The 25,900-nt window shown below is 41.5% G+C and overlaps 1 protein-coding gene across 1 annotated transcript in view; it reads left to right on the top strand.

Moving 5' to 3' along the window:
• slc9a1a (solute carrier family 9 member A1a) overlaps window positions 1-18,429 on the top strand; it is a 137,764-nt gene extending 119,335 nt beyond the window's left edge. The window contains exons 8-12 of the mRNA XM_060900323.1: window positions 309-485; window positions 4,903-5,014; window positions 5,338-5,439; window positions 8,668-8,749; window positions 11,921-18,429. Coding sequence (XP_060756306.1) covers window positions 309-485; window positions 4,903-5,014; window positions 5,338-5,439; window positions 8,668-8,749; window positions 11,921-12,228 — 781 coding nt within the window. The 3' untranslated portion in view covers window positions 12,229-18,429. The remainder of the gene's footprint in view (window positions 1-308; window positions 486-4,902; window positions 5,015-5,337; window positions 5,440-8,667; window positions 8,750-11,920) is intronic.
• Window positions 18,430-25,900: the final 7,471 nt, after the last annotated feature.

The following is a 25,900-nucleotide window of genomic DNA, read 5'->3' as shown; positions in this document are numbered from 1 at the left end:
AATCTGATTTTCTGTGTTTTTTTTTTTTTTTTAATTTCTTCCTCAAAATAATTGAAACTCCTTTTTGAATCAGCCAGTTAAGTAGCGGATTTCAGTTGTGGCTTGACCCCAGCAAACATCATGTCTTTGATCGAAAGATGATGGATGTCGCTTAATTATGGCGCCTAACTGAATTCAAGGAGCCCTTCGGCTTTTAAACAGCGAAACAAAATGCCAAAGTAGAAGAGGTTGTTTGCGTCAAAAGATGTTCTCGTCTTGTTTACCCTTTTCTCTGGTGTTTACTTTCCTTTCCTGTCCCCTGTAAACAGGCTGAACCGGTTCAACAAGAAGTATGTGAAGAAATGGCTGATAGTAGGCGAGCGCTCTAAAGAGCCCCAGCTCATCGCCTTCTATCACAAGATGGAAATGAAGCAGGCCATCGAGCTGGTGGAGAGTGGAGGAGGAGCTAAACTGCCATCTGCCATGCCATCCACCGTGTCCATGCAGTAAGAACTTTTCTCGACACATCCTTCACTTCAGTCGTTAGCTGTAGTCCATCCATCATAATCCACTGTTCATCCTGGAGGGATTCTTTAAAACGTGTATATGGAGATCAGATAGTCATGTGGTTCTTTAATGCGTATATAGAATCTTCCTGATCGGTTATATAAGGCATGCAAGTATAGGAAAATAATTAACAATGGAATGGCGTCATGAAGCCTGAATGCGAAGTATTGTTACCACACCGAAGTTGATTATTTTCCAATAACATGTTCTGAAGTTTTTATTCCACTTCTACCGCAGCAGATTTTGAATACGTTAAAGAATGACCTCATCGTCGTACTTTCTGATTGGTTTATAGTTGCATTTTAATGTCCACATAACCCATTAGACTGGGGTGGGGAACCTTTTTCCGATCAAGGGCCATTTCGAGTTTTATAACATCCTATGGGGGCCAAACTAAATCTTTTTTTTTAACCCATAACCTCTGCTGAAAATTTTAAGATGCAGCCTGTTTATTTTAGCTTTCTTTCATGCTATTCAAATAAAAACAACTTTATTGGTGTAACTTTTCTGTTTTATCCTTTTTTTTAATTGTCCCATTTTCTTTTTAAATTGTATCCACCTCTTACTGTTCTGTTTTTATTCTTGTGTTCTTATTGATTTTATACATACTGATGTAAAGCACTTTTAGCATTTAAAACTAGCCTGTGCAACGTTTTTCTTGGTTGCCTTGACGTCTTGAGTGTTGCTTATCGGGTGCCCGAACCCCGCCGAAGAGCATTCATTTTATCCACACGCACTTGTCCTTTCAGCTCGTCCAGCTTGGCGTGTTTGGTGCTGTAATGACGCTCCAGATTAGCCTTTTTCATCACTGCAAGGGCGTCCCCACAAACTGAACAAACTGGCTTGCTTTTTACTTCTACGAAAAAATAATCGTTTGTCCATTTTTCCTGAAAAGTGCAACATTCCGCATCTACCTTTCTCTTCATGCTCGCCATGGTGCGTTTTGGTGAAATTGTTAAACAGGCTGTCTATGCCCGTTAAATGACGTGACGTGACCGTGCATGACCACGCTCGGCTCTGCTCTGCTCAGGGTTCAGGACCCTGACCTTGGCCTGGAAAGACAACCACTCGCCTATTTTATTAATTGTGGTCTCATTTTTCTGATTTAAATTTTTTTTGTGTGTGTGTGTGTGTGTGTGTGTGATTTATGAATCATCTTGTGGGCCAGATCAAACGGTCTCACGGAGGCTGGACGTTCCCCACCCCTGCATTAGATGTTGGTCGGCTCAACTGCAATGTTTTGTCAGTTTACCATACTAGATTGAGCAAGTAGTTTCTAAAAAAAAAAACTTTTTTTTGCGGACACAAACTATAAACAAGTACAAAGTATGACGTTGGTGTCCTTGTTTGTTTAATATACAAAAAATTATAATTGTTTGTAAATTCATTTGACTAATTTTAGGTCGCTCTTAATCCATATCCAGGTAATCGAGCCAAAAACAAAGTTGGAGCTATGTAACCAATATTGGTTGAAAAAACTGATCTGCAACAAGCTAGTTGGCTATCTGCCCTGTCGTTGATGACTTTGCGTATAACTCGTACAATGGGCAACTGCGATGAAAACATTGACCTGCGTTTCATGAACTACAGTACCAGCCAACAGTTTTTGGACGTACCTGCTCCGCTTTTTCTGTATTTTGATTGTTCTACATAGTGGAACAATACTGAAGACATCAAAACTATTTTCCAGATTTTATTTCATATGGAATTATCGTGTTTAAACAAAAATGCTTCATATTTTAGACTCTTCAAAGTAGAGCCCTGCACTCCCACGGGACTCGCGGGACCCGCCGCAAAGCAGTGCGGCGCGGGACAAATTTTGAAAGCTCATTGCGGGCACGGGCGGGACTGGAAGTGCACATATGCGCGCGCGGGCGGGAGCGGGAGTGCACATATGCGGCGCGGGTGGGAGCGGTGATGAGCTGCAGTCCCGCTAACTAAAAACGTGCTTGAAATAAAATTTATAAATTATTAATTTATGTCTATAATATATAATTTGTGCTGGATATTTTATTTGGCATTAATAAAAACATTTTAAGATACCTAAATTTGCAGAGAAAGTCAGACTGACTGACTGAGAAATGGCATTTTAAACTTGCCATTGATCACTGTAATGACTCACAGTTCACACCCAGCTAGCAAGAGAACCATGAGTGAATTGATTTACTTGTTGCGTTAGTCTACAACTTTAATCAGAGAGACAGGTTACACAGTGACGGTAGGCTTGACTCAATGCTATCCCAGAAGTCCTTCCTGTAATATGCAAATTTGGCTGTCCAATCAGAGGCGGCCAAATTTGCATATTACAGGAAGGATTTCTGGAATAGCATTGAGTCAAGCCTACCGTCACTGTGTAACATGTCTCTCTGATTAAAGTTGTAGACTAACGCAAGCCGTAAATCACTTCACTTGTTTTGCTAGCTCTGCTTTACAATAAAAAAAATAAAAAAAAAACCATTGGTACAAAGCAAGCTAATTCACTTTATGCTGATCAGAGAATTACAATGGTTTTTCATGTGATAAAAATTAAATTGATTTGCAATTAAATATTTTAATCGTTTGACAGTACTAATTATTATTATTATTATTATTATTATTATTATTATTATTAGAAATACTACATGCTGAATTCAGAAACAAGGTAAACAATAACAAACATGAGCTGTAGATATTTATGTTCAAATCCACTCAAAGTAGGGGGCGGGGCACCATCACGCTGTGTCAAGACAAGAACTTTCCTGTGAAATAACGCGAACGTCTGCATCATGCGGGATTTGCGGGCGGGAGCGGGACAAAATATGGCAGGCGTGGGCGGGAGCGGGACTGAAAATCATAATTTTTTTTGTGGGCGCGGGCGGGACCAGGACTGAAAATCATAATTCTTTGCAGGCGTGGGCGGGAGTGGGACTGCACAATGCGGGCGGGAGCGGGACTGAAAAATCCGACCCGCGCAGACCTCTACTTCAAAGTAGCCAGCGTTTACCTTGACGGTTTGCACACTATTGGCGTTATCTTAACCACCTTCATGAGGTAGTCGCCTAGAATGCTTTTCAATTAACAGGTGCCTTGTCAAAAGTTAATTAGTGGACGAGTTTCTTGGCTTCTTAATGCGTTTGAGATCAAATAGTCCATCCATCCATCTTCTAACGCTTATCCTGGTCGTGGGGGTAGCAGCCTAAGCAGAGCAGCCCAGACTTCCGTCTCCCTGGCCATCTCCACCAGCTCTTCTGGAGAAATACCGAGGTGTTCCCAGGCCAGCTGAGAGATGTAATCTCTCCAGCGTCTCCTGGGTCTGCCCTGGGGTCTCCTCCCGGTAGAGCATGCCCAGAAAACCTCCCTTGGGAGGTGTCCAGGGGGCATCTTAACAAGGTGCCCGAACCACCTCAACTGACTCCTTTCGATGTGGAGAAGCAGCGGTTCTACTCAGTCTCTCCTGAATGACCAAGCTTCTCACCTCTGTCTCTAACAGAGAGCCCAGCCACCCTGCAGCGAAAACTCATTTTTACCCCTTGTAGCCATGATCTCATTCTTTCGGTCACTACCCACAGCTCATGACCATAGGTGAGAGTGGGAACGTAGATGGACCAGTAAATTGAGAGCTTTGCCTTTTGGCTCAGCTCTCTCTTTACCCCAACAGACCGGTTTAGCGTCCGCATCACTGCTGACGCTGCCCCGATCCGTCTGCCCAACTCCTGCTCCCCCTTACCCTCACTCGTGAACAAAATCCCAAGATATTTAAACTCCTCCATTTTAGGTAGCAACTTCACCCTGACCCGGAGTAGGCACTCCACCCGTTTCCAGCTGAGTGCCATGGCCACGGACTTGGAGGTGCTGATCCTCATCCCAGCTTCTTCGCACTCTGCTGCAAACCGTCACAGATTGATGAAGCCAACAGGACCACATCATCCGCAAAAAGCAGAGACGTGATCCTGCTGCCACCAAACCGGACACCCTCCGCCCCTTGGCTGCGCCTAGAAATTCTGTCCATAAAAGTTATGACGGTTCTGAGATCAAATAGTAAATAATAAAAATACACTAAATAGCCCTATTCCATCCACAGCTGTAGTAATCCATATTATATCAAGAACCGCTCAACTCCGTAAAGAGAAACGACATCCATCATTAAGATGTGAAGTATCTTTTAATTAATAAAGATGAAGAAAAAAGCATTGAATTATTAGAAGATATGTCTGAACGTTTGACTGGTACCGTATGTCAATTACTGCAAACATTTCGGGCAATTCTGGGGATCCCCCTTTTCCAGTCGTACCATATACACTTTTTTTTTTTTGCTCTGAGGAACCATTGAAACAGTGCTTTTATTAGAACTCCATCATTGTTGAATCTTTCCCTTAGAAATATCCAGCCCAGGAAACCTCCAGAGAGAATGCTGCCTCAGCTATCAAAGGGCCAGGAGGAAGAGATCCAGAAGATTCTCCGCAACAACCTGCAGAGGACACGGCAAAGAGTGAGTCCATATTGGAGAGTGTCTCTCTCTTTCTCTCTACTGCGATCTAACACTCTCTTGAAGAAATTAGTCACACCCTCAACTCAGTATAACATTCTAGTGAATTGTACTGAATTGGATTTGAGTTATTAGCAGTAACCTTGTAACCTCAACTCAAATCAATCATGGCTTATTATATTTTTGATAATGACGTCAGTGTTGGGATAAATTATGACCTACGGTAGTATCTTAATTGATAAGTGTCATTACTTGATATAAACAACGCGGTTGATGCAGCAAGTAATAAGTGTTCAAATCTTATTTATTTTTTCTTTTGTCCGCAGTTGCAATCTTATAACAGACACTCGTTGGTTGCTGACCCGTTCGAGGACGGCTTCAAGGAGCTTATGATTAAGAGGAGGAGGATGAAGGATTTGGAGAAGAAGGTAAAGCTTTAGGAGACGTGGCAAGGAATCTCAACCCCAGTCTTTAACGCTTTTCAACCTGGGTGTTTATCTTGTAAAACGTTTATTAAATTATCTTCCTGATGCGTCAGGGGTCACGCTGGTCATTGACGAATATAATCCATCAGTGGCAAAGAGAAAATTACTAGCAGTTGTCACAGTGACGAATGTATTTGCCCTATTCATCACAAGTCATCTTTTATCTGAAGCCAGAGTGTAAACAATGAGCACGTGCTTGTGACCAAGAAAAATCGACTACACATAATGACCACGTAAGCGCCAAACTTTTGACCAGTCGCAGTGCGTCTTAGGCTACATCCACACGACAACGGCAACGAGATTTTATTTTTAAAAAAAAATCGCGTCCACATGGGCAACGGATCAGTAAAATATCAGGTACATATGGCAACACAACGCTTGCTGAAAACGATGCAATACACATGCCACACCTCTACGTGCGCTGTAAGACAGTCCCATCGGAGACACCAGAACAATAGAAGTAGACGCATGCGCATAAACCCCTTCTTCTACCCGGTGTGAAGCACTCACAGGAACAAGCACACAACAACAAGAAGAAGATGGCTGCGACTACGCGAGGAAATCGTGCCTTCTGTGTGTACAAATTAGTTTTATTAGTGTGCATAGTTTTATATAACTTAATTTTCTTATTGTGTGTGAACATTTTGAAAAGCAGTCTTATCCAATAAAAAGAAATTCAAGAAATGGTTCAGTTACTTGTTTATTTAAAAGAAAAGCTGTATACAAAAGTGAATGCAATGCAGTGGTTCATACAAAACAGCGAGAGTGCTGCTTGTTCTAGTCATGTGGTTGTGATGTCATCGTAAACAAATCCGTTCTACTCATCCAGACTACTTCGCAACAGCGCCGTTGCCAGATTTTTCCACTCTGGAACCCGTTCTCAAAAAATATCGTTGTGGGGCACCCAAGATGCCAGTGCCGTGTGGACGCCAGGCCGAAACGATAAACAATTTTATCAGATTCACCTGAATCCGTTGCCGTGTGGACAGGGCCTTAATCGGCCTGATGAGGTGGTGTAATCATCTCTGCGTGAACCGAACAATGGCACAGGGCGGGCTTCTTCAAGCACTGAGGATGATTTAAGGGCCGAAACAGGCACAGGAGATGTGCACTCGGAGAGCCCCGACCGTCCCCAGCACATTGGTCAGTGTCAGTAATACAGGGGTCGGTGTAATTTTAATTAATAATTAAAAAAAAAACACAGTGAAAGTGCTGTCAGCCAGCAAGCGACCGAAGGGCTCTGTTTAGGGGTGCATGGTGTGTTGAGTCCCTGTAGCAACCACATGTTGAAAAACGCCGTGTTCGGTTTATAAATCGACAGCAAATTCAGATTCCTTCAGTGTTGGTTGGTCCAAGAATGTTCTCGACTCTGTTCAATTGTAAATTAAGTTTTGTGTTGAAGTAAAGGTTAAAGGGAGTCCGAATATCTCTCTCGAATAATTCCATGCTAAAATATCCTTAAGAAAGCTTACACTAAGGGGGGGGGTTTAAGCTTGATGATACACAGGGAGCCCAAAATCAGTTCTTTCTTATCAGATGCTGGAGTGGAGCCAAAATTTTATATTCAAGTCAACTTGATTGTCAAATATGCTATACATGCGCGACATACAGCACAGATGAAATATCAGTCCTCTCTGACCCACAGTGCAAACAGGCAATGCAATAAATAAAAATAGAATCATTGAAAAAAAACAAACAATATAAACAGTATAAACACTCTAGATAGGAACTAGACATAGACTAAACACTCAGACAGTATAAACAGAGTAAACACTAGAGAAGAACTACACACAGACTAAACACTCAAACTAGAGGTCTGCGCAGGACAGAATTTTCAGTCCCGCTCCCACAAAGAATTATGATTTTCAGTCCCACTCCCGCCCGCAAATCCCGCATGATGCAGACGTTCGAGTTATTTCTCACAAAAGTTCTTGTCATTGGCTTGGGGAATTAAACATGCTGAGCTTAGCTGAGCTCTCCACTGACCGATCCTTCACCTAGCGCATGTAGCGAGGGTGCGCGTTGCCAGGCGGCATGCGCAGCTGAGGCTTTACAGAGATACCCAACACACCTACCAAAATCTACAGCGGATATTAAGAATATTGTACATTGCACATAGCTTACGTCACTCCTCACATTTACATTCTAGGAAATACAAGTAGGCCTATAAGAAATTAATATAATTTAAAGACGCAGCGTGATGGTGCCCCGCCCCCTACTTTCTTTTTAAAGCAGCACTGTGAGCTTCACTAGAGGAGCTCTGCTCTTCTGCCATGATCGGAGATCTCAAACACGGAAGAGCGGAAAGGAATCGGAAACGTACGCGAGATTAGACCACATCCACAAATTTAGGCATCTTAAAATGTTTTTATTAATGCCAAATAAACTATCCAGCACAAATTATATATGATAGACATAAACTAATAATTTATAAATTTTATTTTAAACACGTTTTTAGTTAGCGGGACTGCAGCTTATCACCTCTCCCACCCGCTCCTGCATTGTGCACTCCCCCTCCCGCCTGCGCCCGCAATGAGCTTTCAAAATTTGTCCCGCGCCGCACTGCTTTGCGTCGGGTCCCACGGGACTCCCGCGGGAGTGCAGGGCTCTAACTCAGACAATATAAACAGTATAAACACTCTAGATAGGAACTAGACATAGACTAAACTCTCTCTCTCTCTCTCTCTCTCTCTCTCTCTCTATATATATATATATATATATATATATATATATATATATATATATATATATATATATATATATATATACACACACAAATTGGTTCAAATAACCAAACAGTCAAGGGCACTTGAGGTATAGCAGGTAAACATGAAATAAGCAGTATAAACAAACTAGCAGCTGTTAAGATGAGGTAGTGTGGAATAGTAATGTAGAAGCCTAGCTGTATCTGTACAGGTATTCTGAATTGTGCCAGTTTGGTTGGTATAAACCTGTATTAAGTCCACTTTGATATGTCAGTAACTTAAAAAAAAAAAAATGCAGACTGAGTGAAGAAAAACTGAAGGCTTGATTTTTCAAGGAAAAAAGTGGAGAATGTTTTTTTTTTTTTCAGAACCCAGGGGGAACCCTGATGTGTGCGCTACTTTTGCCAGGTTAGTTTACGTCACTTAAAAAAAAAAAATCAGCATAGTTATGTCTCTGTACTTTCAGATTTCTCAGATGAATAATTACCTCACTGTTCCTGCTGCACCTCCTGACTCTCCCACCATCGCCAGATCAAGACTGGCTTCTGGTGAGTCAAACCTGTCTCTACTCTGCCACCTATTGTTCCTCAATTTCACCAGCATTAACCTACACTCTGATTTTTAACCTTCAGAGGTCAACAGCCATTTTTTGCTTGTTTTCAGTGCCTAATTTAACAGTCCCGGTTTAAAAAGCCTCAATTTTAAATAAATTTTTAATTATTTATTTATTTATTATCCCCCGCTGGCTGAAAGGGGGATTATGTCGTGGCGATGTCTGTCCCGGGAAGGGTTCTCACCTTCTGAAATCAACTCCTCTCAAATTTTGGAGGAATTTCACAAAACTTGGCAAAAGGCATTGTTGTATGTCAGTACTATGCATATTGTAATTTTGTTAAATTCGGTCACAGTTTACCAGAGTTACAGCCCTTGATTAACAACCTTGTACTTTCACGATTTCATGAAGGTGCGCTTGTCTTCTGACATCAACTCCTCTCACGATTTTTGGATGAATTTCTCGAAGCTTGGTAAAATGCCTTGTTATATGACAGTAATGCACAGATTGCAATTTAATTTCGTTTGTGAAAATTTTCCCAGAGTTTTGACCCTTGATTTAAGTAACTTGTTCTTTGACAATTTCATGAGGGTGTACGTTCTTCTGAAATCAACTCCTCTCACAATTTGTGGAGGAATTTCACCAGACTTGGCAAAAGGAATTGTTATACAACCCCGATTCCAAAAAAGTTGGGACAAAGTACAAATTGTAAATAAAAACGGAATGCCATGATGTGGAAGTTTCAAAATTTCATATTTTATTCAGAATAGAACATAGATGACATATCAAATGTTTAAACTGAGAAAATATCGTTTAAAGAGAAAAATTAGGTGATTTTAAATTTCATGACAACAACACATCTCAAAGTTGGGACAAGGCCATGTTTCCCACTGTGAGACATCCCCTTTTCTCTTTACAACAGTCTGTAAACGTCTGGGGACTGAGGAGACAAGTTGCTCAAGTTTAGGGATAGGAATGTTAACCCATTCTTGTCTAATGTAGGATTCTAGTTGCTCAACTGTCTTGGGTCTTTTTTGTCGTATCTTCCGTTTTATGATGCGCCAAATGTTTTCTATGGGTGAAAGATCTGGACTGCAGGCTGGCCAGTTCAGTACCCGGACCCTTCTTCTATGCAGCCATGATGCTGTAATTGATGCAGTATGTGGTTTGGCATTGTCATGTTGGAAAATGCAAGGTCTTCCCTGAAAGAGACGTCATCTGGATGGGAGTGTATGTTGCTCTAGAACCTGGATATAACTTTCAGCATTGATGGTGTCTTTCCAGATGTGTAAGCTGCCCATGCCACATGCACTAATGCAACCCCATACCATCAGAGATGCAGGCTTCTGAACTGAGCGCTGATAACAACTTGGGTCGTCCTTCTCCTCTTTAGTCCGAATGACACGGCGTCCCTGATTTCCATAAAGAACTTCAAATTTTGATTCGTCTGACCACAGAACAGTTTTCCACTTTGCCACAGTCCATTTTAAATGAGCCTTGGCCCAGAGAAGACATCTGCGCTTCTGGATCACGTTTAGATACGGCTTCTTCTTTGAACTATAGAGTTTTAGCTGGCAACGGCGGATGGCACGGTAAATTGTGTTCACAGATAATGTTCTCTGGAAATATTCCTGAGCCCATTTTGTGATTTCCAATACAGAAGCATGCCTGTATGTGATGCAGTGCCGTCTAAGGGCCCGAAGATCACGGGCACCCAGTATGGTTTTCTGGCCTTGACGCTTACGCACAGAGATTCTTCCAGATTCTCTGAATCTTTTGATGATATTATGCACTGTAGATGATGATATGTTCAAACTCTTTGCAATTTTACACTGTCGAACTCCTTTCTGATATTGCTCTGCTATTTGTCGGCGCAGAATTCGGGGGATTGGTGATCCTCTTCCCATCTTTACTTCTGAGAGCCGCTGCCACTCCAAGATGCTCTTTTTATACCCAGTCATGTTAATGACCTATTGCCAATTGACCTAATGAGTTGCAATTTGGTCCTCCAGCTGTTCCTTTTTTTGTACCTTTAACTTTTCCAGCCTCTTATTGCCCCTGTCCCAACTTTTTTGAGATGTGTTGCTGTCATGAAATTTCAAATGAGCCAATATTTGGCATGACATTTCAAAATGTCTCACTTTCGACATTTGATATGTTGTCTATGTTCTATTGTGAATACAATATCAGTTTTTGAGATTTGTAAATTATTGCATTCCGTTTTTATTTACAATTTGTACTTTGTCCCAACTTTTTTGGAATCGGGGTTGTATGACAGTTATACGTATATTGAAATTTCGTTTAATTTGGGCAAATTTTCCCCAGAGTTATGCCCTTGATTATTAACAAACTTTGGCAATTTCATCAAGGTGTGCTTGCTTTCTGAAATCAACTTCCCTTACAGTTTTTGTCCCCTGCTGGCTGAAAGGCCCGAAGGGGGATTATGTCGTGGCGATGTCCGTCCATCCCGGGAAGGGTACTCACCTTCTGAAATCAACTCCTCTCTCAATATTGGAGGAATTTCATGAAACTTGACAGGATTCTTGGTTATATGTCAGTAATATGCATATTGTAATTTCGTTCAATTCGGTCGCATTTTACCAGAGTTACTGTATGGCACAGTTGCCAGCGGGCGATATTGTGCTCTCGGAGCACTCTTGTATTATATTTTTTAGCATAGAGAGGGCTATGTGACCATGTTCTATGTGTATCAGGTGACCTGTATGAAAATTTAAGACATTTGTATGTTTATTACTCATGGTTAATAACCATACACACAGACACCGCAATCCTTCTAGTGGTCTCTTGGGCATTGATTTTTCAACATGCAGCCAAAAATGAAATATTAGATTTGAAATTCCACACATCTTGATCAGTTGATTTTGAAATTGGTGCTTCATTTAAGAACAGTTTGGGAGGAAAAAAAGGGCGACAGAAGGAATCCAGATGTTTTGGTGACGTCTGATTACTGCCTGCTTAGCTCTTTGTATTGCAAGTGCAGAATCGTTTCGAAACCTTATCAAAGGCGTTTCCTTCAGCACTGCACAAAACAAGGTGTGGCCAGCACCAAGACGAAGTGGATAAGTATCTGTCTGGTTTCTGATTGAGCTTTGTACACTTAAGCAAATGAGATCTTATTCCAAACTTATGCCTGTGTCACTGATAGACCCTCAAGCCTGGAACGTGAAGCCTACAGTGGGAAACCGAGACATCCCATCCATTAAAGTGGACCTGGCTTCACCTCAGAGCCCAGATTCGATCACCACGTTGGACGAGTTTGACAAGGCAAAAGAGCAAGACTCAGCCGAGGAAGAGGAGGGGCTTGTGATGCGGCGAAGGAAAGGGGACAGGACGGGAGAACAAACGGAGCAAGAAGACGCGAAAGAACAGCGACTCCTTCGCTGCCTGAGTGACCCCGGCCCTGCCATCAACGAAGAGGAGGAGGAGGAGGATGAGCCATTCCTCCGCTCATAGATGCATATGACTGGCGATCTGCCTCTTTTATTAGCAGTCACAGTATCCTTCTGACAGGTGGTTAAAAGGGGTTGAGGATTTTTGTTTTAACACTGCACTGTCTTACAAACAGGATTTTGTCTCGTTTGGGGAGAAAGTCGGGGGCGGGTACTGAACTTTTACTGAACTTTAAGCCAAAATGGTAACTCGGGGGGGAAGAATCAGTGAGAATTCAGTCCCCCCCCCAAAAAAAACAACAACCATGATTGGGAGGATTAAAAAAAAAATTGACGTTGTTTTATAGCTTTGTCTTTCTTGTCAGAGGAAAATGAGTTTCTGGAGTGGGTGAGGGGCAGTTGAACTATGCATTACCAAAGGTTCACACAGTTGTCGTCCATGACTTGGATTTTTTTTTTTTTTTTAAATCATTGAATTTATTGCTTTTATGACGATCACCGAGTGCATTGAATCAAAGTGGGACCCTTTTTGTTTTTCAGGAGCAATATCAAACTAAGGACACATGATGGCCTTTCTCATGTAAATCCCCCCCTCCCCCCTTTTTTTTTTATAAATATAAATGTGTTTTTGCCTGTTTTTTTTTTTTTTTCTTCCTCTCTTTTGTCACGTTAGTACAGCCGGTAGTGTTTGGTGCATCAGGTCATTGAACGCTTGGAGAATAACTCGCTGCACCAAACCTAATGAAGGGTAAATATGAGAAAATCTCTGTGCAGAGTTAAAATACAGGTTTTTATAGGAAATGCATTGTAACCACATAAATTCATGTTATTCCAAGCTGTTAGACTTCTATGGTTGTGGTTTATGTATCTTTTTTTTTTTTTTTAATTTTGTGCTATTACTTTATAAAATCCCCCCCAACCAAGTACCCTTTAAATGCACTCGAGCGCTTTTGACCAACATGTCAGTTTTGTCGCTTGACAAAAAGGGTGGTCTTGTCTTATTTAAATTTTTTTTTTTCCCAAAATTGTTGCTAACCTGAAAATATGTATTGGGTTTTAAGAATCTTGCATTTACCGTACGTCCCTTGTATATCCCTGACTGCTGTACAGAGTCGGGATTTCCCATAAACTATGCACTCGGGCAGTGCATGTAGACGGATTTCACCCTTTCACTTGGGTCCATTCTGTTTTTCCCTTTAAAACCTGCAGGTTCTTGCTCTGAACAAAACAATTTGGGCACTAATTGCGTCCGATTTTTATTTTTGCGTGACCTTTTCAGACAAGACTAAAGATCTCGAGAGCTAGTCTGCATGCAGAGTAGACTAGATTTATTTTAACATGAGATGTATAAATGATATATTTTACATAACTTCTAGATATATGCTAATCTAATTGCCTGCTGTAGCTCATGAAGTATTGCATTTGTAGTCAGACACAATGTCGGTGTGTTCATCAGTCTTGTCCTTGTTGGGCTGGATTTTAATTGAATTTAATTTTTTTAAATTGACGTTGGTTTTAAGGTCCATACTAAGTCGGGCCTGGTGAAAGGAGCCGTCAGCGTAGTGTATAAAGAGATCGCTGACCCAGTAGGTTGTCAGTTTAAGCCTTGCTCTGTTGTTTTTGCCTTTTTTTTTTTTTTTTAAATCTAGTTAACTTGCCTTTATTTGAAGACTTGACAAAAGAATGTCATGTTTTTAGTCTTTTGGTCCAGACTCGTCCAAAAAAGCTGCTTGAGCTCTTGTTACAGGTTCAGCTTTCCTCTCGTATCCATGTATCTGGACTGCACTCCCAGATGAGACTCTTATTACAGGTTGAGAGCTTTTCATGTCGTATACAGGTAGAACCCATCTCCTCCTGTCACAGTAGTAGATTTTGACATTTGGTCAAAAAAAAACCAAAAAACCATATCTTGCTGTTCATTTCAGTGAGAATTGAACTTGTAATGGGACATGCTTGTTCAAACCAAGGCTCTGCTCCAAACCATCCCCGATTTGACTGAGTCACATGGGGAGGAAAAAAAAGGGACAGATCTCATCCTCCATATCTGCTCACACCAAAATCAGCAATACACATGAATGTTTTTGTCTGACAAGTGTCACAATCTACTTAAGAACTTGACTAAGATGTATTTTTTTTGAACACTCTTCGATCTTTAACACTTTTTTTTCTATGATTTTATATTTTTGATTCGTCATTTTCTGCTATTGTTGAAGCATATGCAAGTTCTTTCATGTTTTTATCAGTTGTGCATTGTGTAGATTTGAACTGCTGTGCCTGTTCATTCTTCTTGATCAGAAATGGTCTAGACGCAAGGTGAAGGACCATGAGAAGACGTGGCAGCTCACTGTAAGCATGTACGTGTCCCTCGGATAGATAATCCGGTGTGGAGATTGTGGCTAATTGAATCCTCCTTGGATTTGAGGTTATGAGGTAATATTTCACTACTGCAGTGATGGTTTCAGTGTAATATCAGCTTTTTAATCAACAATTTATCTTTTAACAAACTACTTACTCTCGTCATAACGATGTAATGCAAGCCTACTAGTTAGACGTAAACGCCACAGCGGGTGGCTAGATGGCGACATTTTCTAGCAATAACACTAGCTAGCTACGTGATCCTCATTTCGGTCTGATATTTGAAATCCGGTACGCGAGTGTTTGAGCTTTTTGCAAGCCATATGAAAGTTCTGTTTGCTCAAATCGGTGGTATCCTGGCAACAGTTCAGCGGGAGGGCACAGCAAACAGCTACAGTCTCCACACCAGAAGTGACGTTGACATTTTTGTTGAATTCTTTGATCGCTATTGGCCAAAAAAAATCATCTTGTGTTGTCTTTCATAAACGGAGGAACTGATTCAGGGTTTTAGACTAGGATTGAACTGTACTGTAGCTAGCATAACGTGATCCTGTATCACCATATTTTTATTGGTTTTTATTACATATAGGAAACGGATTTGTTAACGCTGGTTGGATGTTACTGGTGTATGTGTTACAGGTCAGAAAATTTCAACCGAGGTGATTTTTGACCTGGGTCAAAATTTTTAACCTAGTTCATAATTTCCAACCAAGATAAAATTTTGTATTACTGAAGATCCATCCACTTCCTGTCTGTCTACACCTACCTAGTATTTCCTCTTCCTGTCTGTCTACCTATTCCTATCTACCTAATAATAGCATCCCCCCCCCCATTTTTAACCGGGATTCGAACTCTGAACCTTCTGATTCTTATTAATGAGTCCAGTCTTATTAAATCATCCAATAGTTTAAAATATAAAGTCTTCCTAACCCTAGGTATAGTAAGTCTCCTTAAAGGAGAACTAATGCCATTTTTAAACTTGCTTTATGTCTTAATTAACGTGTTATTCAATTACGTTTTCGGTTTTAGTAACCTTATATCGTGTCTCGTATTGGCAACTAACTGCAATTAAATATTATACTTATCGGCCTATTCGGTTTTTAGCCGTGTTGAATTTAGTTCGTTCGGTCCAAGGCAGGCGTCGCTTATCCGCGTGATCTTCACAAGACTTGTGCGAGACTTCGAAACATCAAATGTCAGCCAGGTGTCAGTGCCACCATTTTGAAAACTGTTTTCCAAACAAAATATTGCGCAAAAATGAGTTTAAATGACGATTACCGCCGACTTTTTTCAAACTTTCCTGATCGCTATCAAAACAAACACAACTTCTGGCGTGATTACGTCAGCATTCGAAAGAGGGCGTGCACGTCTTTTGACGACGTTGGCAAATGTCGGTCACTTTGATTTCCCGCTGTACATTTTACTTCCGTCCTACGATGTCTTGCACAGGTCTCAACGAATCTCGTTTACGGCCATCACTTTGACATATGGACTGATATATACTCAGCAAAAATAAAAACTTGACACTCATTATTTTTCAAATAGTGTTTAGAAACTTTTCTTGAAAGAGTTCTTGTTGTGATTATGGTTAAATGCATTGTCGAGGGCATTACGTCACACATTCATTCTACTGGTCGGGCCTACGTAGCACGTGCGAGAGCACTGCACGCTAAAATCACGTTTCCACGTGACACAAGTGACGTGACCTATTGATACACGTGCAGTTGATCTCACGGTAGCAGAGTAGAGTGTCATCTGAGAAAAACAAGGTTTTATGGTTAATTATTCGTTAATTTGCAATGCCACGACTGACAAACATTCAGCGTGAACGTGCCATTGGCATGCTGGATACGGGAACATCCGTCACTGACGTTGCGAGGGTTATGGGATGCAGTCGACAGACCATCCATAATCTCCAGACACGTCTCCATCAAACTGGCACCACAGCCGACCGTAAGGAACCCTCCACAGAACTTGCAGGAGCTTGGTGCCATGTTGGTACAAATATGGCGGCGCATTCCCCAAGCTGTGTTCAGACGCCTCATCCAATCCATGAGGAGACGTTGTATCGCAGTTGTGAAAGCCCATGGAGGACACACCCGATATTGACATGATTGCATTAAGTTGTGACTCACAGTTTTTGATCATGGACATTGTCGTCGCATTTCCGGTGGAACCGATTCCATGACAAACATGATCTGTATGCTATAGCATCTTTAATGACAAGATAATTGAATACAATCGTTATTTCAAACCTATTTTCCAAAATGTTCAAATTATTGACTTTGAAACGAGTGTAAAGTTTTTATTTTTGTTGAGTTTATTACAGAGCATATTTCAAACACTCATAACCTGCTATAGCAGTGACGAAATGGCGATCAAAAATGCATTCCGATATTTAATAAAATGAGAAATAGAATTTTGATCAATTTTGCCTTCAGTTCTCCTTTAACCCATTGACGCCGGATGCTGCGTCATGCAACATTGCCCCTAGCGCCGGTTGTTGCATAACGCAACATTGCCCCAAATGCCGGTTGCTGCATAACGCAGCATTGTTGATTTGTCATTATTTTCAAGACTCATCTATGTGCTAACAAATGTGTTAGTGTTAATGCTGAATGAGCACGATCCAATAAAAGCAGAGAATTTTATCTTTTAAATGCAACTTACTTCATGTCTTTATGTGCTTCAGAGGCTGAGATATTGAATTTTTCATAGGCGTTTTCAATTAATTATTTTTATTTCAGAAAACCCTCAGGCAGATGGGGACCTTTTCTAAAAACTGGCTCAGGCATTTGCAGACGTTTTTTTTTGCAGGCGTTTCAGGTGTCAATGGGTTAATACAAGTAGCAAATTATGGACTGGGTTAAAAATTCTTCTAACCTAGGTTGAAAAATTCCACCTGACCTACAGTTCTGATCTGTAACACAGACGCATGGTACACACACAGAGAGAGAGAGAGAGAGAGAGAGCCTGGTTTATTAGTTTAGACAGGAAAGTAGATTCAGATGTACTTTTTACATCTTTTTCAACAACCAGATAGAAAACCATATCTTTTGAGAACTTTCCTGTTCAACACAGCAATAGCTGGGATGGGTTAAAGGTTTTGCTTGCGAGTAATTTTAGTTTTCAGGTTTTCTCAAAACGGGAAGTGACTCCTGTCGTTTTCATCAGGAAAGAAAAAGGAGTTCTGTTTGCTTCTTGCTGTGTGATTTTGAAATAGGCATGTGCTGATAGGTTTCCTCTCACTATAATGGTCTTTAAAATAGGCATGTATCTTGGTATTCAGGTAAGTGTACTAAATTTCAGGGTATGTGAGATACCTTTAAATTAAAAGACCTTTAGAATGGGACATACTTCATGTTGGGAGTACTCAGGCCTTACATGCTTCAACATGCATGCATGAACATTATTGTATAATCAGTTATCAGCACATGACTAGTTCAGTTCTCACAGTAGCGTTTTTATTCCAAATATTTTGCATGTTTTGTCTTGTGCGGAACTTAAGGGAAAAACAGTCGGAAAGGAGCGTGTTCTTTATATTTCTGTTGACCTTTGAGCCTCTAGGATGTAAAATGGAGAGAGATGTTCATCATTTGGTGTCGTGCATGCTCGCACATTTCTGTCCTCTGTTTTATGGTGCAACTCTTCCGAGTTGCCTTTTTGTTTTTGTCAGTTTTGTAACTAATCTGTTATTTTAAGATGACAATGATTGATGCAATAAAATATTTTATATACAAGTCAACATGTACATACGAATATATTAAATGCTGCATCAGAGTTTATTTAAAACACTTTCAACACGTCCTGTATATCGCGGCATAACCTTGCTTCAGCCATCTTTACCTTAATGAACAGCTGTGATACAATACAAACAGTGAAACAATAAAGTTTTCATGGAAGAAACAAATTGCATTCAGGTGTTTAAGTTTTACAAATTATTATTATTATTATTATTTTGCTAAAAATGCTGAAAAATTGCACTGCAATACAGTGTGTGACCAGCAGGGGGTGTAGGGGGACCATAATAATACTGTCATCAAAGCACACTAGTGGTGGGATAAAATACTTCACTGATGTTCACATGCATGATCAGATGGAGCATTTTGTTGTGATTTCATGATTTATTGACCTTTTAGTGAAGGATGTATTGAAGGATTTTAATATGATGAAAATTGGGGCCGGCGACACGGTGGTGTAGTGGTTAGCGCTGTCGCCTCACAGCAAGAAGGTCCTGGGTTCGAGCCCCGGGGCCGGCGAGGGCCTTTCTGTGTGGAGTTTGCATGTTCTCCCCGTGTCCGCGTGGGTTTCCTCCGGGTGCTCCGGTTTCCCCCACAGTCCAAAGACATGCAGGTTAGGTTAACTGGTGACTCTAAATTGAGCGTAGGTGTGAATGTGAGTGTGAATGGTTGTCTGTGTCTATGTATCAGCCCTGTGATGACCTGGCGACTTGTCCAGGGTGTACCCCGCCTTTCGCCCGTAGTCAGCCGGGAAAGGCTCCAGCTTGCCTGCGACCCTGTAGAAGGATAAAGTGGCTAGAGATAGAGATGAGATGAGAAAATTAGGGCCGTTCTGATTGGTCTGTAAAAGCGGAGCAGTGTTGCCATGTTTTGTAATAATACATCCATAAATTTTTTTTAACTTATTTATTGGTCATTGCAGGTTTATTGATGGATAGAGTTTACACAGAATGGTGTGGAGGGGGGGAAAAATCCAGTGAGAGGCAGTTCTGTGGATGGAAATGCATTGTTGGTGAGAAAGGTGAGACCCCCTAGCCTGGCAAGCCAGACTAAATGTGAATATTTAGTCTGGCCTCGCTCGTAGACATTTCCGACGGGTGTGGGAGGAACAACCCGCTGTCTTTCAAACTGTCTCTGTGCGTATAGGCCAACGCTCTGACCAATCAGCGCAACAGTGACTGTGACGTAGTCAGAGCGACAGAAAGCAGTGAGGGAGGCCTTGAAATAAATAATTTTTCAAAATGCGTGTTAATTAATAAACAGGTTCTAGATATTAAGAAGTTTGGAGATCATGACCACAAGTTTGGAGTCTGTACCACATACTTAACATACACTCATTTTTTCCAAGTGTTTTTCAAGGGTTTGCTTAAACTGTTTTTGAGAGTTTTTATTTAGTGGTGTTTGGTGAAATAATTTCCCTTAAATTTAAAATAACGGGAAAATAAGAAACAATCAAAAAGTAATGTTTCAAAGCTGTTTATTAATTCTTCGTACTGCACAAACTAGCCCCATCCTTTTGGCTACGAGCGGAGCCAGCTGGTACATCAGACTTTTGCCGTAGCCGGTCGGCAAAACAGCGAAAACGTCCTTCTTGAAAAGGAATGAGCGGAGAGCCTCTTCCTGCTCATGTTTCAATGAAAACTCCAAGTCTAATTCTTCTAAAACTGATTCCAAAGCGGAGTCAAACGCGCGCTGTTCACTAGCCGTAGCCATCTTTCCTGTTGCGCTTTCTCCAGCGTCGCGCAGCTTTGTCGTCACTCCTGCAAAAGCCCGCCCAAAGAATCCAAACAAAAACCTTGCGTTGTGATTGGCGGGCACGATTTGATGCCCGGGGTGTTTTTGTTTATATGGTGCGAGGCTAGACCCACTCGCTAGGCAAAAATATTTTTGGCCGCTAGGCGGGTGGGTCTAGTTTACTAGGCTAGAGACCCCCCTGACAAAAAAATAAAACAAACAAATCAGCAGACTAACTCAACCACTCTTTACAACTGTGATGAGCAAAAAAAACATATCCACGGCAGTGCATCCTTGAGGCAGGTACAGTAGGCTACAACAGCAAAGGGCCATATAAGGTTCCACTTCTGTGAGCCAAGGGCAGCATTCTGAAGTGGCAGGTTTGTTAAACTGGGCAGTGCTGAGTTTCCCAAAAGTCAAGTTTATTTGTATAGCGCTTTTAACAATAAACATTGTCGCAAAGCAGCTTTACGGAATTTGAATGACTTAAAATATGAGCTCATTTTATCCCCAATAAACAAGCCTGTGGCGACGGTGGCAAGGAAAAACTCCCTCAGACGACATGAAGAAACCTCGAGAGGAACCAGACTCAAAAGGGAACCCATCCTCATTTGGGCAACAACCGACAACATGACTATAACATTAACAGTCCTAACATAAAGTCAGCTTCGTTGATGCTACGGTATAAACCCATCACTGACGGAAACCAGAGCACAAAACCGTTCACGACAACTGCAGCCCTAAAGTCAGCAAGTCAACTGCAGTCCCCAGCGTGACCCCCAACTGTCCACATGGGGCCGCCCTGCACAGGAGCGATGCAATGAGACTCCAACCAGACACAGGGCACCAGGATGGATCAGGCAGGTCCGAGGAGCAGAAGAGGTCAGCATCTCGATCCCAGGACTGACATGTAACTCAGAGGGACAGATTTTTTGGAGGGGGAAACGGGTTGTTAGGTATGCCCAATGTCACCTGAATAAGTAGGAACAGTATACATATTGCACTGAGTACAAGCAGGGACTCCGGCAACTAACTATGACAGCATAACTAAAAGGGGAGAGCCAGAAGGTAACACAGGCATGAGGGAGCCCCGGGACATAAAGCAGCAGCCACTACACCGTCAACAAACTCGAGTGAGCAAGCGAGTGGGGACTGACAGCATCCATACATCCCAGTTTACCAAAACACTCTGTCTGAGGACCCTCCAGATCTACACCTTTACCTCATAAACACCATTAACACAAGGCTTGACTAAACAGATATGTTTTCAGCCTCGACTTAAATGCTGAGACTGTGTCTGATTCCCGAACACTACTTGGAAGGCTGTTCCATAACTGTGGGGCTTTGTAAGAAAAGGCTCTGCCCCCTGATGTAGCCTTCACTATACGAGGTACCAGCAGATAGCCTGCACCTTTTGATCTAAGTAGGCGTGGCGGGTCATAGAGGACCAGAAGTTCACTCAGATACTGTGGAGCGAGACCATTCAGGGCTTTAAAGGTCAATAGTAGTATTTTATAATCAATACGAAATTTGATTGGGAGCCAATGCAGTGTGGATAAGACAGGGGTGATGTGGTCATATTTTCTAGTTCTAGTAAGGACTCTTGCTGCTGCATTTTGAACTAACTGGAGCTTGTTTATGGACTTACTGGAACATCCAGACAGTAAGGCATTACAATAATCCAACCTGGAGGGAACGAAAGCATGAACTATTTTTTCCGCGTCATGTAGTGACATTAAATTTCTTATCTTAGCAATATTTCTGAGATGAAAGAAAGCTATCCGGGTGATGTTATCAATGTGAGTTTCGAATGAAAGACGGGGGTCAATAATCACTCCGAGGTCTTTTACTGCTGCACGTGAAGAAACCGAAACGCCATCCAGCGTTACTGTGGAATCAGAAAACTTACTTCTAGCTCAATGTGGTCCTCGTACAAGTACTTCAGTCTTGTCAGAGTTGAGCAGAAGTATCGTAGCACAAAGATCATCGTTAAATGGTAGCACGAGCAGCACAATGAGCAGTCTCTCTCCTAGTTAAGGTGCTCTTAGCTTGAAGAGGCTTTTGGGAAACCCACCACTGATCAAGATTCAAGAGAGCTTTGTCAGTATGTCCGTATACAAGTATACCTGTGGTGTTTTGTTTTTTTTTTTTAAATAGAGAAATAGATTACAAAACGTGTGTATATAAAATTACACACGTGTGCGCTCTCTCTCTCGCTCAGGCTACTTTTATTTAGGAACACCTATCCACCTGGAGCTGTTTGATGCAGTTCTCTAATCAGCCAGTCCCTTGACAGCAGCACAATGCATTAAAAACCACGCAGATACAAATCAAGAGCTTCAGTTAACGTTCACAATGTTCAAACATCAGAATGGGAAAAATTATGATCTCAAAGTGTGACTTTCTTTCACTGGGTGTTTTTGGTTTGAGCCAGGTGAGTATTTTTGGTTTGAGTATTTCAGAAACTGCTGATCTCCTGGGGTTTTCACACATAACAGTCTCTAGAGTTTATGCAGATAGAGTGGTGCAAAAAACATTGAGTGAGTGAGTGACAGTTCTGTGGATGGAAATGCCTTCATAAGAGAGGTCAGAGGAAAATAGGCAGATTCGTTTGAGCTGCCAGGAAGGATGTAGCAACTCTTTACAACCGTGATGAGCAGAAAAGCATCTCAGCATACAACAGAAAACAGACCACATTGGGTTCCAGTCCTGCAGCCAAGAACAGGAATCTTAGAATCAAGAACAAGTTCGTATTAAAGTGGACAGTGAGTGAAGCTATCTAAACATATAGTAATTGAAGTACAATAAAAAAGATAGACGGGTGTAGAGTGCCAGTGTGTGCAAATGTTCATTTTAGTGCAAAAATACATGAAAAAGTTCACGTTTTACCAGGATATTACAGACAAGACGGGTGCAAAGTAAGATCTGTACATGCAAATGGATGAGAAACTGTAGTTTTAGTTTGAATACCGTCAGTTCTTCAGGGATAACAGGGAGTTGAGGATACGGCCCCTGTCGGTCGTGAGGGTCGAACCCAGAACCTTCTTGCTGTGAGGTGACCGTGCTAACTGCTGCACCACCGTGCCGAAGTTTAGGCTACTGGTCACAAAAGCAAATGAAACGAAATGGCTGCCACATTGAGGCTAGTTGCTCACTTGTTTTCGTTTCCGTCGGGCACCACCCGAACTGATGATCGCATCAGCTTTTCTTTGGCTAATCAGACACAAGGTACACCACTCTTGCTGGAGCAGTTGGGGGTTAGGTGCCTTGCTCAAGGGCACTTCAGCCAGTCCTGCTGGTCCAGGGAATCAAACCAGCAACCTTTTGGTCATGGCTTCCACTTGTATTTATCAACGTGAATCCCAATCATTGTATGAAAATAATTAAATTTTATGCCAGATGAGCACGTTAGGTCTACAAAGCTACTACTGTACATACATATCATTGTGTGAATGGTACACTGATGGTGCATCGCTAGGTCCTCCAAGGAATTATGGGATGGCATGAGCTCCTTTCATAAAAGGATGATCCAGGTTTATTCTATGCTAAAGGAAGTGTCTTTCCTTAGCGTTTGGATAATTATTATACGCCTGCTCTGAAGGAGGGAGGATATAATATACTGGCTTATTATACTCCTGCTCCGAAGGGGTGGGGGATACTGGTTTATTTACCTCTGTCTGTCCGTCTGAAACACCCTTTTTCTTAGCAACCACAAATCATAGCCACTTGGTACCAAACTTCAGCTTGGGTTCTATACCGTGTGTCCTATTTTCAGGTCTGTCACACATCAACTTCCTGTTTACCGACTGAACGTATTTACGAAACGCACAGGGTGGATTTTGACGCTATTTCAAAATGACCGTTTACCAGGATGCTATTTGAAATCCCTGGGGAGAGACACTGCGCTTTACTTACTTATTTCAGGGTTCATTATTTGTTGAAGTCAACGTTCATAATAAGTTTCCTATTCCTTCGATCGCTTGCATTCTGATATAAGCGAGAGCGGGGGGGATACGTAAGTGAGCAGTAGCTCACAGTTGAGCTTGTTATTCGAACAGCTCTGCCAGTTAGATACTGTACTTTGTGTCATTGCACTCCATTGGGAGGAACAAAACAAAAACATTTGACTGCAATCTGTGCCTCGATGGCTCAGAGCTGTTTTGATGGCACAAGGGGGACCGAGACAATATTAGGCATGCTAATGTTACAGCAGATGTGTGTAAATTTTATCATTAAGACATCAGATATCCGTGCCTCACCCCAGATAGAGACTAGCATCTAGCCCAGACCTGGGCATTTTACGGCCCGCGGGCCGCATCCGGCCCTTTGGTTCATTCTGACCGGCCCGCGTAAGGTTAATTAGAGATTACAAAATAAACGTATTTTCTAATTTTACCTCATGCATGGACTGAATGTGCATTGCTTTTATTTTGAAGTTGTGTTCAACAAAAACGCAATGCGCACGACATGAACATGACATGAAATCGCACGAAACCTAATCCCGCGATAACTACTTCCGTAATTTGTCCAGACCAACCACAAACTTGTACGTCATCCTTCAAACGGTCCAGCCAATCACATAGTGTGACGTCACCAGCAGGCGCCGGAGCCCGAGCCGATCTGTAGATCTGATACCGACACCGAATCGACTGATGATCATCTGTCAGCTGTGCTTCGCATCTCCACCTCAGACATTCAACCTGACTCTGATGCACTCGTTAAAGACCAACAGAGACGAGATTTCTCTCACTGAACAAATAAAAAACTCAAAAACACCAAATGAGGTGATTAGACTAGAAATGTGGGCATCATTATTATAATATGATGTATCTTGCTTGATATTTGGAGTAGGAAGACAATATTGTGATGTCTTTATTGTGTTTTGGGGTGAATGTGACTGAAAAAAAATGGTACAAACGTTCACATTTTGTTAACCATTGTTTTGGGAAATTTGATTGAATAAATGACATTTTTTGTAAGGCAACCTCGTTTTTTCCATACTCTTACCAGTCTTAGCAGCTTGTAAAAACAATGTTATTTATTGCTTTGTATAAAGCAATACAATTAATATTATGCAGAATTTAGTTCAGCCTTTTGGTCCGGCCCTCCATAAAATTTTCTGTTTCTCATGTGGCCCCATGGAAAAAATAATTGCCCACCCCTGATCTAGCCAAACGTTACTACGAGTTACAAGGTTTTAGTTTAGTTTTTTTTTTTTTTTGTAACTAGGTTGCTTATGCATCTCTCTGATTGACTTTAAAAAATCCGATGTCCTTGTGGTCTGACTCGTACAACTTGCAGAGCCTGTATTCTACACGGTACTTCGCACCATTCTGAAGACATTAGCAAGATATTGTGCTCAGAGTATAAATAAGATAACAGGTTTCGTTGCTCCTGTAGTGTCTAAAGAGAAAAATGAATGCAGAGTGGAGGTCAGGTCCTATCGGAATAAGCACATTAATATTCACATGGAGGAGTTACTTAATGTGTTTGTGATTGCACTTTGTGGCTGAGGCCTGTTTCGGAATCAAGCTTCTTGTTTCTGATAAAGTGTTTTAAATAAAATCTGCTCAATGAGTGAATTTAAACAACTTTCCAAATTGACTATTAGCATAAATTTTGCAAGGCGAGCTATCTGCCTTCTGTGGCTTTACCCTTAACACTGTATTGGAATCGTGTTCAAGGTGTTGAGTGGGGAATTTTTTTTTTCTTAATTACTGCTGTCATGGAAAAGCCTTCGTGAGCGGATAAGCATAAGAGGAATTGGGTAAAGATACAAGTTCTGCTTCTCGCTGCATTTATACACGTCTTCCTGCTGACCTTCCGCTAACTTTCTTTGGTTCTCGGGCTAATGACCATTGAGGCTAAACTGAAACCATTAATCTCATTTTGTCCGTGGCTGACGTG

Source organism: Neoarius graeffei, chromosome 19, assembly GCF_027579695.1.
Source record: "Neoarius graeffei isolate fNeoGra1 chromosome 19, fNeoGra1.pri, whole genome shotgun sequence".
Classification (NCBI taxonomy): Eukaryota; Metazoa; Chordata; class Actinopteri; order Siluriformes; family Ariidae; genus Neoarius; species Neoarius graeffei.
Note: the sequence above shows the minus strand (reverse complement) of the source record. Positions and strands in the feature narration are given on the sequence as shown.